This window comes from Nycticebus coucang, chromosome 4 (assembly GCF_027406575.1).
Source record: "Nycticebus coucang isolate mNycCou1 chromosome 4, mNycCou1.pri, whole genome shotgun sequence".
In the NCBI taxonomy this organism is placed as follows: Eukaryota; Metazoa; Chordata; class Mammalia; order Primates; family Lorisidae; genus Nycticebus; species Nycticebus coucang.
The window spans coordinates 18,342,346-18,355,640 of NC_069783.1; the positions used below are offsets into that span (position 1 = coordinate 18,342,346).

The 13,295-nt window shown below is 35.0% G+C and overlaps 1 protein-coding gene across 2 annotated transcripts in view; it reads right to left on the bottom strand.

The window, feature by feature from the left end:
• WDR35 (WD repeat domain 35) overlaps positions 1 to 13,295 on the bottom strand; it is a 66,609-nt gene that overhangs the window by 9,203 nt on the left and 44,111 nt on the right. For both annotated transcript variants that reach the window (XM_053588638.1, XM_053588637.1), the window contains 7 exons: positions 9,494 to 9,574; positions 6,633 to 6,769; positions 6,109 to 6,312; positions 4,555 to 4,701; positions 3,490 to 3,622; positions 1,150 to 1,260; positions 7 to 171 (listed from right to left, as the gene is read on the bottom strand). In XM_053588638.1, the coding sequence (XP_053444613.1) occupies positions 7 to 171; positions 1,150 to 1,260; positions 3,490 to 3,622; positions 4,555 to 4,701; positions 6,109 to 6,312; positions 6,633 to 6,769; positions 9,494 to 9,574 (978 nt within the window). The remainder of the gene's footprint in view (positions 1 to 6; positions 172 to 1,149; positions 1,261 to 3,489; positions 3,623 to 4,554; positions 4,702 to 6,108; positions 6,313 to 6,632; positions 6,770 to 9,493; positions 9,575 to 13,295) is intronic.

Here is a 13,295-nt window from a genome sequence, read left to right on the forward strand (position 1 = left end):
CATTACCTTAAACATGAGTTTAGCAGCATCAAAAAAGTAATTGGCTTTCCGATAGAGTTCTATCGCATCAAGAATTTTATTCTTTTCCAGTAAGTGAGATGCATACCTAGCTAACAGAGATCCAATTTCTTTCATACTATGATTTGTAGCCAATTCAACAGCTTTGTTCCACTAGGAAAGCAATTATACCATTCAGTCACCCAGGTGTTTACAGTTATGTATGTCACAAAAGTCATACAATAAAGTTTTAAGTTTATAATAAATAATGCTATTTCAAAATTAAAACTCATTTTTTAATCACATAAAACAGAACAATATGAGTTCTATAAGCTAAATGTGTATCAAATGATTAAGATTCTTTTGTTAAATGATCTAAGATTCTGATCTGCTGAAGATGTGCATTTGGAAAGAAAAGTTTCAAAATTTATAATTATATTAATCTTATAATTCTATTTTTCTATAAATTATGAGCAAGAAAAAGATACACTTGTTTATATTTTATTGCAAAACAAAATATACAATTTTCAGGTAAAAGATGTCCTACCAGACTTAATAATTTAAAAATTATTTTTATAAAGCAAATGGGGCTTTATAAAATAAGGATAATATTAAAAGAATACATTGATAGTCAACAGTTTCTATAATAATTCTACACTTTATAATTTTATTAAATTTCAACTCTTAAAAATATTAAATGTATGTTTCCTATAAAAAGAAAGGAAAATGGATTTGCCAAAATAAATATTGATAAAGTAACTCAATTCCTTCCTCAGGCAAGGTCTGACCATTAATTGATCCTTCTTTGGAAACAAAACCCAACCCTAATAAAATGCAGAAAATTATGAAATTACTTCCAGACAAAAATTTTCTAAACGAAACGCATAGGGTCTGTCCATGCTCCTATACGACATTGGTTACGAGTGGGTTACCCCTTATGGTAGCACTTTAAGAGGGAAGTGCAAATGTCAACACTTTTTCAGTCCTCAACTAAGAGAATACCTGGTTGGCTCCTTTCACGAAATTTACCTCAAGCTCTCCTATGCTTTTACATTGGCAATAATATTTATAAGATGACTAATGTGACTTTGCTTTGACTTAAAATATTCCTAAAGCGACAAGGTATGCAGATGACAAGTTTCAGTTCCTTACTTGGTTGAGATGTACACAGGTATCTACTGCTGCCTTTGGTTGATTACATTTCAAAAATGCAGTCACTGCTTGTTCGCACATTCCAACTCTCACAAACATTTGTGCTATTTCCTGAAAAACAAAACAATATTATTAGATTTCACAGACCAAGAAAACCACTTATATTTTAATTTAGTAAAACCCCATACGGACACATGTTAAATTTGTGAGTAGTGAGGGGGATTTTTCTTACAAACAGACATAAGGGCAGAGGTTACAAATCAGAATAGATGCTAAGGCATTACCTTCTACTATGTATAAAACCAGAGCTTCACAGGCTCAGGTTGTAGATCTGTTTTTTAACCCAGCTGTGAAGACACAGAACTCCTTCTCTCAGTTCAGTGACTAGTGTACACATACAACAAGCTCCAAAATAAATCCCACACCAGTGATGAAAAGAAAAAAACTTTTACAGCAACTGGTGGTATACTCAATGCTAATCATTAATTAGAGGCTTAAGGGAAACCTCTCAAATAACTCTATAAAGAAATGCTGTACAGAAGTCTGCCATTCATCTGGTCAGGAAGCTAGACCCAAAACAGAGCTCCTGTGGAGGGTAGTGGCAGGAGGGAGAACCAACACCACCACCACAATGAATCGTTTTTGTTCAGCTGAATTCTCCTTTTTCAGATCAATTTTTTCTCTTTCAGAATATTTAATTAGCCAGAGTTTTTCTCTCCACAAACTCCTTCCTATAATATTTTTTAAAATACAAAAGCGTAGGTATTTTATATCCAACTATCTTTTTAAAAATAATGCTTACATTAATATGATTGTACATTCTAATGGTAAAAAAAATTACAAAACATAAGAAAGTAAAGTTTCTCATAATCTTACCACTCACAAGAAAGCTCTCTCAATATTCTGGTGTAAATTCTTAACATCTCTGTCCTAGGAATATGTACAGACGTGTGCGTCTGTGTTTGCACTGTGGTCATACTATACGTAACTTTGTATCCTGCATTTCCTGCTTAAATACTATATACATCTTCTCATATTATAAAAATTCCTCTATTAGTTGATTAAATTTACAGTATCACCTAAAATATTCTATTATTTTAGTTAATTATTATTACAGTTATAATTACTTAGTATTTACTCAGTAATATTACTATTATGGATACTATAGCAAAATCTTTTTCTTCTTCATTGGAGACAGGAAGTACATGCAGGATATTCTGTTCCCTATACCCAGGTTCTAAATAATTTCAGTTCCTTCCTATACTACAAGGAAACAAATAGAATTGAGAATAAGTTTGAGTTAAAATAGGATTATTACAGAGATAACTGCTCTACTTCACAATAGAGAAAAACTGAATTATCAGAATTCTATACTTACCTAATAACTCATAGACAAAATTTTAGAAATGGAACTCACAACTGATATATGTCCAGACTCTGCAGTTGAGAGCTGCTAGCTCTGTAGGTATTGTATAGCTCAGTAACTTTCAAATTAGATAATCAAATAAAATACAAACTCATTTACAGTATTCAACAATTAATTAAGAGAGGCTTATAAAGAACATTCAAAAGAAAGTAAACTTTTTCAGTTTCTCTTTTTTAATAGTAAATATTTTATTGTTAATATAACCTAATAAAAGTTGAGCTACCTTTTTAAATTTAAGTTAAAACAAATTTAAAACAATTTCAGATTATTTTGAAGCAAATCCCTGACAACATATTATTCCATCTGTAAATATTTCATGTATTCAGGTAATTTTTAAGGGCAATTTTATAAAACTGAAGACTACACAAGACTGTGATCATATTAAAGTAGCAGGAATATGACTGATTTTTCGTCTCCATTTTCATGTGTTCTATAATATTGATATACAAGTGCTCTGACAATTAAGTTCACAAATTTATTCTAGAAAAATTCACCTTCAAAGTACTCCTCTTGGCCATCTAGTGACCACAGTAATAATCAGCAATGAGGTACATAGCACTTTTTCTAGGTTGAGTTCATGAACTCAACTGATAGGCCTCGTTGACAACCACTCTGATAGCCATCACAAAAAGAGTTCCAGAAGGGGACTGGTGTCAGGGCACAGCTTCCCAATAGGAGTACCTCAAAGGTGACTACAGTGATATTCAGCAACCTGGTATGTAGCACTTTTTCTAGAAGGAATGTATGAACTTAATTGTCTGATCTTGTATTATTTTATAATTAAAATAAAAGTATTCCATGCTTAAGATACTGTAAAATTATAGATCCACTTTTAATTTTCTTTATTGCAGAGGATATTTTCTGCAATATAAAACAACCTAATAACTCCAAAAACTAAAATTTGCAATACCTACTGGAAGCAACTTGTGGTTTTCTGGAAGTGAGCTGGCAAGATTTTCTAGTCCTTCATAATCTTCTAGCATATAATAACATTCAGCTAAGTGTTCCTGGTTCCGACCTTGCACATAATATTGTACAGCATTCAACCTAAGGAGAGAGGAAAAAAAAAAAAACTTTTAAAACTAGTGTGAATCTCCTGATAAATACTTTCCTCAAAAATGTTCCTTCAGCTCGGCATCCATAGCTGAGTGGTTAGGGCGCCGGCCACATGCACCGGGGCTGGGGGTTCAAACCCAGCCAGGGCCTGCTAAACAACAATGACAACAATAACAACAACAACAACAAAAATAGCCGGGCATTGTGGCGGGCACCTGTAATCCCAGCTACTTGGGAGGCTGAGGCAAGAGAATCACTTAAGCCCAAAAGTTTGAGGTTGCTGTGAGCTGTGACGCCATGCCACTCTACCCAAGGGCAACATAGTGAGACACTGTCTCAAAAAAAAAAAGTTCCTTCATTAGAATTACCATTACTAACATTACTCTGTTCATCATCTTCTATTACAGAATAACCCTGAAGCACATAAATTAGGAAAAGAATTTAAAAACTGTATAACATATTCCAGTTATAGCATTCTTTGAATATTCTTAAGAAATATTGTTTTAATCTGATATACTAGTAAACTACTACCAAACACCGACATAAGGAACGATTGCTCAATATAAGAATAAAAGCCAACAATTCCTGAAAATAATATATAATAAAAAAAGCAAATATAAAACACTTTTTTTTCTTCATTCAGAAATAAATCATACAACATCTTGGAATTTTACACTACAGTCCCAAACAGTGGAAAGCAGCCTGGAACTCAGGATAGGCTTTGTGTTGGCAAACTCCAAAGTTTTCCAGTGTTCATCTCACAACTTAAAAGATCTCTGGCTCTCCAACTTGAATCTAGAACTATTTGAATTTTAGGATCCAGGAAGATGCTCTTCATTTCCCCAGAATTTTTTCCAAGAGAAGTACTCAGGCAGCCACTAAGTGCTGCGAGAAAGCACGGGTGCTCCAGACAGGTTACATACCACTTTTGTCGATCAGCAAAGTAGTCTCCAATGGCATTGTGAGCCTGTTCAAGGAGACTGTCATCTGCATCACCAGATCCAGTTTTCAAGAGCTGAAGTACTCTAAACCAATCCCCCAATTTCATCCGGAGGCCAATAGCAAGATCTCTACAGAAAATGGCGAAAATAGCACCAATTCATTCATATATCTGATAAATATTTATCCAACAAATACTATGTACAGAGAATACACGGAAGTGATTAGACAAACAAGGTTGGTCTCTGAACATTTTAGAAACTCAGCTTGATCAGGTAAGAGGCAGTGAGGAGGACCCAAACGTCATGGTTTGAATGTGTGGTCCCTCCAAAATTCATGTTGAAACTCAATCTCCAATGCAGTGGCACAGAGAGGTGGGGCCCGTTGGGAAGTTCACCCTTAGGAACTGACATAGCCCTTACAGAAGAGGCTTCAGAGTTTGCCACTGTTTGCCCTTTGGCTTTCCGCCATCCGAGCGTACAGCATTCCAGGCATCGTCTTAGAAGCAGAGTCAGGGCCCTCACCAGACACCAAACCTGTTCATGCCTTAATCTTTGGATTTTGCAGCCCCCAGAACTGAGAAATATATTTCTGTTCTTTATAAATTATTCATTCTCAGGTATTTTGTTATAGCACCCCAAATGGACTGAGATACCAGAAAAGGTAACAGAAAACAATGTCCTGCCTTTATTTCCTGGACTTTCAATTTATTTAGCAAAATAATGATTAGAGGTTTCCAATCTTTTTCTTCCTCCGCCACCCACTGGAAGAATAAGAGTCGTCTTGGGCCACACGTTAAATAAACAAACACTGAAGAAAACTGATTAGGAAAAAAAAGACTCAATGCATACTTCAACACCAAAGATAAGTGAAAAAATCCACACAAAATCAGCATGCAGCCACGGGCCGCATGAAAATAATCACTTTTTTCTAGCAATTTCTTAGACATGCTCATGTTTATTTCAAAATAAAACCTATAGCATAAACATATGGTTTTTTTTATTTCTTTTCAGAGCTTTAGTTGGATAAGGGATCTCTAGGAATTATAAACAAAATTAATGAAAATTAGATATAATGTTACAACTGAAATTTTATGAATAAAGTACATACATAAACCAAAAATAAAGTACAGAAAAGTAAAATTCAATCCCTAACTACTTTTGATTTTTATTTTATGCTACTTGACAAAAAGTTAATTAATGGCCTAAACCAAAAGAGAGAACTGGAATAATAAACTGTGTAATAAATGATAAAAGCCTCCAGTGTCTGCAGTCCTATCATTTTTTTTCCTTCCAAGTGGAAAAAAATCTCCCATAGTCAGCCATTACTAGATGTAAAAACAGAGAAGAAAGTTGCCCCTAAATTATAATACACAAAGGAATGAGGGGCTTATGGACTATCTAGGTTGTAATTTAAACTGAAAATTTCTAAAAGAAATAGTATGATACATTTAATATACATTTAATATACATTCCCCATTTGTAAAAAAATTATGAACTCTAGAAGCAAGTGGGTCTGGCTATCCCATCATAGCTTACCTTCTGTCCATATCAAGATACATTCGTTCAGCCTCTTCGAACCTGCCAAAGTAGGTGACAACTTCAGCCTGCTTCATTGAATCACTCTGTAGATTGCCCAGGCGCTTCACAAACTTAATACCTTGGTAATCTTTGCAGCGCACAAATGCTTGCTCTGCAGTGTACAGGTCCAGTTTTTGAAGAGCTGCTTCAGCCAATAGGCGCCTTTATTAAAAAAAGAAATAGAAAAGCATATTGAAAGCTACTGATAAACTAGACTTGAATCAGAATTCAATTATTATACCTATTGCTTTTAGTGAAACATGGTGGAAAGTGATTATTTTAACACATGCAAAGATTTTTCATATAGTATTCTGTTTATATTGAGGGCTTTCAAATCTAAAATGATTTTCTATATTTTAAGAGAAGAGCAAGAATAGAGGTCTATTTCTATCTGTAGACTAGTAGGGTACAGGGGATGGCAGAGCTGAGACTTCAAAAGCCTACACTTGGTATCTTGGAAGGTTTAGAATTTTTTAAAATACCAAAGGCGGGGGTGTGGATTGTCCTCTATGAATTGAGACGCATCTTCAATTCCAACCTTCTCAATCAGGGCTCGACTATCTCTCAGGGACCGAATCTCAAAGTTAATCAGATAATCCTTGTTTGGATGTTCTGGATTCTGAAAGTAAAGATGAAAACAAATTCAAATAGTTGTCTTTAGAGTATGCATTTCTTTTTGTAATTAAAACAAAACAAAATAAAATAACTTCATCATATCATGAGCAAAACTGGGGAAAAAAGAAATCCCCCTGTTTGGGTCTTTTGATTTATCAGGAAAACATCCAAAACCCACAGGTCAAGTACCTCCTGAGGCAGTCAGGCTGCCTATGGAAAAGAGTGGACAATGGCAGAGGGGTCCCTTACATTCATACATCCCTACTTCCCTCGGCTCATAGTGCTTTTTCCTCTTAAATGAGATACACATCTCAAATATTCAGCACAATGCCTAGATGTACTGTTCACATTATTCATAGCCTCAGAACTGACCTCATGCTCCCCCACTTCAGACCTCTGAACAGGTACACACCCTGACTGAATCACAGCACCCCCAACCCTTTTCTGGTTGCTGAATTACTAGCCCATCTCCCCAACTCCTCTATCTGAGGCCAGGAACTGTCTTACTGGCTCTCAATTAATATCTCTTAATGAATAGATGAACTTTGGGTAAATCATTTTACCCACTGAGACCCTTCCGTATCTAAAATATTTCATAAAAGTCAATACGATCATCAGGGCAATATCACCACAGGCACTGGGAAGCGTCTAAAACTGAAGGCAATCAGCAACTATGAGCCTTTCTTGAAAAACACTACTGGTGATGAAATACAGGCAACTAGAAGGTTAATAAAAATTAAAAATTCATATACAGAGAATATGCAGTAAAAACTGGTAATAGCTTTGAATTCATTTAAAGATAAGGCTAAATTATAAATCAGGATTATAAAACAAAATACATAAAATATTCTAAATCCTGACAATGTAAAAATAATAATATGGCTAAAAAAAGAGAAAAAGAGGAAGAAAATTAAGAATATCATCATTTAGAGTACAAAGACAATCAATACTATTAAAAATTAAAATGTAGCTTAAACTGATAACCTCTTAGTTTTTTATAATTTTTCTTCTTAACCCAAGAAAATCATACTGTTTATGGTAAAAAAAAAAAAAAATACATATATTATCTTAAAATCTTGAATTCCTTTAAACTTTTAGGTTATTTAATTAAATTTAAACACTAAAGTTATACAATGATGCCATTTTTATAAAATTACTTCTGTTCATGTATCTAGTTTATCCCTCCTCCTTCCATTCCTTTCTTCCTTCCTTCCCTCTCTCCCTTCCTTGTTTAAGAGAAAGGTCTTGCTATGTAGCCCAGGCTGGCCTCAACCTCCCAGACCCAAGCAGTAATCCTCCCACCTTAGCCTCCTGAGGTACCCACCACTGTGCCTAGCTAAATCTATCTTTCTATATACAACTTACAGCTCAGACTCAGACTCCCGACACTGATGGTTGACTTTTAAGCTTTACCTCTCACACGTCCCCTTGTGCCTTACCTAGGGCAAGCTGATGGGAAAGCTTAGCACTCCATTCTTTAGAGCCAGTGAAGGTCAACCACATAAGCCCCTACCCATGGAAACTCTTCCCCCAGACCACCTCGAGCCAGTCTCTAATCTATTCTTTCAAGTCATTTCAGCTTAGTAAGCTTGCCATTTTCTCCCCCAAAAGCCTCATTATGGAAGATACCCTCTGAAGTGTCTCTGGTATCATCAATTGAGACATCGAAACCAAATTTTGGTAGGGGCTCATCCTGCTGCCACAGGGTAGTTAAGATAGAGACAAATGAAACTTGTTCACAATAAAAGAGCTGCAATTTACATATCAAAATAAAATATGAAACATGCTTCAAATTGCAAACTTCTGAAAATTTAAAATCTACTATCCCAATTCCAAAAATATATATAGGATGTTTTTTAAAAAGTGCTTTGGATAAAATGAAGGTAAGACTGCTCGCAATATATTCTCAGAGAAAAAAAAATTCTCAAAAGAAGGCCAATGCAAAGGATCAAAAAGATACCCAGAATCAAAAAAGGATTATTTCATAAACCTGGAGAAAAATGGGAGACTAGATCTTTAAAACAAATATACAAGTGTCCTTGAACTAGAAAAAGGCTAAAGTAAACAGATATTTCTTTAGTAATGTCTTATTACTATAAAGATGATGACAACAATTAGCAACCATTTTTTGAGCTCTTCCTTGTCCAAAGCACTGTGCTCTTTTTTAATAACAATTGCATAAATATGATCATTATCCACATTTTATAGAGGTAAAAAGTGAGGCTTGTACATTTTTATCAACATCTTACAGTAAAGAAAAATAAAGCTCGAAAAGATGACAACACCTATCTGAAGGCGGCACAGTAACCAAGCAGGGTTGAACCCATGATATATCTGACCCTTGAGTCCACACACCCAATCAGGACATTACACTGCATCATTCAGAAATGAAAACTACCCTGGCTCGGTACCTGTAGCTCAGAAGCTAGGGTGCCAGCCACATACACCGGAGCTGGCGGGTTCAAATCCGGCCTAGGCCTGCCCAACAACGACAACTACAATCAAAAAATACCCAGGTGTTGTGGTAGGCACCTGTAGACCCAGCTACTTGGGAGCCTGAGGCAAGAGAATCGCTTAAGCCCAAGAACTGGAGGTTGCTGTGAGCTGTGACACCACAGCACTCTACCCAGGGCGACATAGTGAGATTCTGTCTCAAATAAATAAATAAATAAAATAAAAACTCCTAGTTAAGCTTGCAACAGAAATGTACCTGTTTTTAAAGAATTACCTTTAATATCTCATCCAAAAGGACAGATTTAATTTCTAAGTCCTCAAAGTTACAAATATATCCAGAAGTCTGAATGGGTTCCTTTAAAGACAAAAGTAAATGTTATGTGTTATTAAGCAAAATTTCTTCTTCTTTAATGAATCATGATTTAAAGGTTGATTATCAAAATTTTCAAACAAACAGAAGAGTAGAGAGAGGTTATTAGTACCACATACCCATCACCCAAATAATTATTAACATTTTAATAAATATGCTTCATTTCATTTTTTGGCTGAAGCATTATAAAGTCAAGTAAGTTATAGACACTGTAACAGTCCACCCCTAAATACCTTAATACATATCTAAAAGATAAGGATATTCTCCCACATGGCCACATTACTATTATCATACCTTACATAATTAATATTGAGTCCCTAATATCATCTAATATTCAGTTCTAATTTTCTTAAACATAATTCATGCAATTCAATGTTAACTTTATTTCACAGTAAAACTGATAAACACTATATTTGTATCTAAGTACATTTATCAAAGAAATCCCATACCTTATAGAAAAGTCTCTTCTGTATAACATGAACCAGAGCATATACCTACGTAAGAAGATTTATTTGCCAATATGTAATACTTTCTATCCCTGTCTTTTAGCCTACAATATATAGGCTTATAAAAATAAAGTATAGAATATGTACATTATAATCTAAAGCAGCTGCTTTAAATCCTTAGTAGAAAAAAAGATATAAATATTATATAAAAAAATAAACTACCAATATACTTAATACCTCCAAGAACACTGTAAAAAGAATAGGATAATACCGTTTAGTAATAAAAATAATACCAGAATATACTCTTTAAAAATATATGTGTATATGTACACCATAATAAAATAGAAAGTAACCAAAATCCAAATGAGATAACATATGAGATTTATAACTAAAAGTTGATCTTTCACATGACAGAAAGTACAAAAATATAATAAAAATAAGATACCAAAAAGATGAAAATAAGAGGCAAAAATTGTATCATCCATTTAACCTGAGTTTACCATGTTTGAGTTTAAGAATGAGGCTCTTCTATGGGCTTTATTGGGTTTTATATTTTCTTTTAAAAAGTATAAATTATTGACTAAAATAGTCAAATTATATAAGAAAAATTTATAAAACCCCTTTATTGCCTTTTTAAAAGGTTGTATTGCATAAAGACAGATAATATGCTTTTATGAGCAACAAACGTAAAGAATCAGAACAAAATTTAATTCAAAAAGAAAATACATGTAGTCAGATATTTCTTACACATTTATTTATAAGGGCTTTCATATACTTTATTTTGATACTACATGTAAACCAAATATACTTGCATAAACAAGTTTATCATTAGAAAAAATGTTTAATTTGGGCTAGATAATGTAATAAAGCAAGATAGTCAAAAGATAAAGTCATCAAAGATGATCTGCAGATAAAAAATAATAGCAAAGACAAAGAGAAAGCGAGAAAGGTGGAGAGAGAAAAAACTTTGAGTTTTCCAAAATAATCTGTGATCATTAATACATGTGCATAAAAACTTAGGCTTAAATAAATACTCAGGTTTAAAAATTCAATGTCTGCTTGATTTACTTCAACCAATTTTTTTTTCTTGAGACAGAATCTTGTTCTGTCACTCAGGCTGGAGCACAGTGGTATTAGCCTCGCTCCCTACAACCTCGAATGCCTGGGCTCACGAAATCCTCCTGCCTCAGTCTCCCAAGTAGCTAGGATCACAGGTGCCTGCCACCACACTTGGCTAATTTTTTTTTTTTTTTCAAGACAAAGTCTTGCTATGTCACCCTCGGTAGAGTACTGTAACATCACAGCTCACAGCAACCTCAAACTCTTGGGCTTAAGTAGCTGGGATTACAGGCACCCACCACAATGCCTATTTTGTTGGCTATTTTGTTGTTGTTGTTGTTGTTGTTGTTACGCAGGCCCGGGCCGGGTTCAAACCCACCAGCCCCAGTGTATGTGGCCAGCGCCCTAACCACTGAGCTATGGGTGCTGAGCCATTGGCTAATTTTTTTTTTTTTTAATGTTTTGTAGAGACAGGGTTTCCAACTCCTGGCCTCCCACCTCAGCCTGCCAAACTGCTGGGATTATAGGGGTGAGCCACATCTGCCCTAATTTTCTTTATTTTTTCAAATTCATTACATATCCATCCCCACACCTCATCTAAATATGAAGTTTTATACCCATGATCTACATGCAGAGTGTGCTCACCTAAGCAGTATGCAAGTATCAAAAAAATACTTAAAGCTTTATTAATCTATACCAAGAAACACTGGCCCCATCATTCAACACAGAGGTAAGAAGGCCTAATAACATGTACAATGTAACCGTACAGGTACAACGGAAGGTGTGCAATGTAACAATGTACCCTCTAGTACCCCAAGTACCCTTATTTGTCCTTCAATTTTAGCATACTGTGACATAATGAAGTTTGCATACACTTAATTAAGTGTATTTAGGGATTGCATTATCTAATTTTAGCCTCACAAATTGAACAAGTGGCTTAAAAAGCTTTTAGTAAAGAATTTGTGAATGAAAGGTAATAGTGACAAGGCAATCAAGCAAATAAAAGGAAGAATTGATAACTAACTCTCTTACTCCTAAGCACAAATTCTTGGGTGGGTCACATTACAGTGTGAAAACAATGACAAGCTAACCAGCTCTGACAAAAGCCAGCTAAAAAGTCAAAATCATCAAGTAGAATATTTGAAGCAGGGGACTTGCATCCACTAGAGTAAGAAATGCATGCATTATGCTGATGTACTAACTGCAGTCCCCAACCCCTGGCCATGGTCAGTAGCCTGTTAAGAACTGGCCACACAGCAGGAGGTGAGCAGTGGGCAAGCAAGCAAAGCTCCATCTATATTCACAGCTGCTCCTCATCTTCACATCACTGCCTGAGCTCCACTTCCTGTCAGATAAGCAGGACATTAGAATCTCATAGGAGTGCAAACCCTACTATAAATTGCACATGCGAGGGATCTAAGGCGCCCACTACTTATGAGAATCTAATGCCTAATGATCTGAGGTGGAGATGTAATATGCACTTTAATCATCCTGAAACCATCCCATCAAACCCTGCCCCCTCCCCCCCGCCCCGGTCTATGGGAAAACTGTCTTTCATGAAACTGGTCCCTGGTGCCAAAAATGGTTGGGGACAGCTGTCTAATCATAGTATGAACCATACCAATGAGTATGACACTTAAAAATAAAGTTTATGTTGTCCTTAAAATTTTCTCTTTGGGGGAGAGTTTGAGGTTGCTGCGAGCTATGATGCCACAGCACTCTACTGAGGGTGACAAAGTGAGACTCTGTCTCAAAAAAATTTCTCTTTGGGGGATATGATTCACTATATATCAATACAGTAGGTTATGTATATAATTTGTAAATGTATATATCAGGATTTATATTCAAATGTTTAAAAGCCCCTAGTTTAGAAAAGATGCAAATGTACAAAAATGAGAAGCTGGTTGATGATACAACATGAAAAGAGAATGAATGTGAAGTATTACAAATGAGAGGGAAGAGCCAAGAAAAAGAATAAAAAAGCTCAATCACTACCTTGCGGGGGTCAGTGGGGTGAAAATGATCACGTAGGAAGTGTCGACATTAAATATTCATTTCCTAATTCTCAAAGAAAACGTGCTTTATCAGTGAATTAAAACTTTGCACATAGGTGGCATCACTTTCTCACAAAGAATCTAAAGAAAGAAAACTATGCATCTAGAATTCATAGTAACACTCAAACGCATAAAAAATATGTTGCT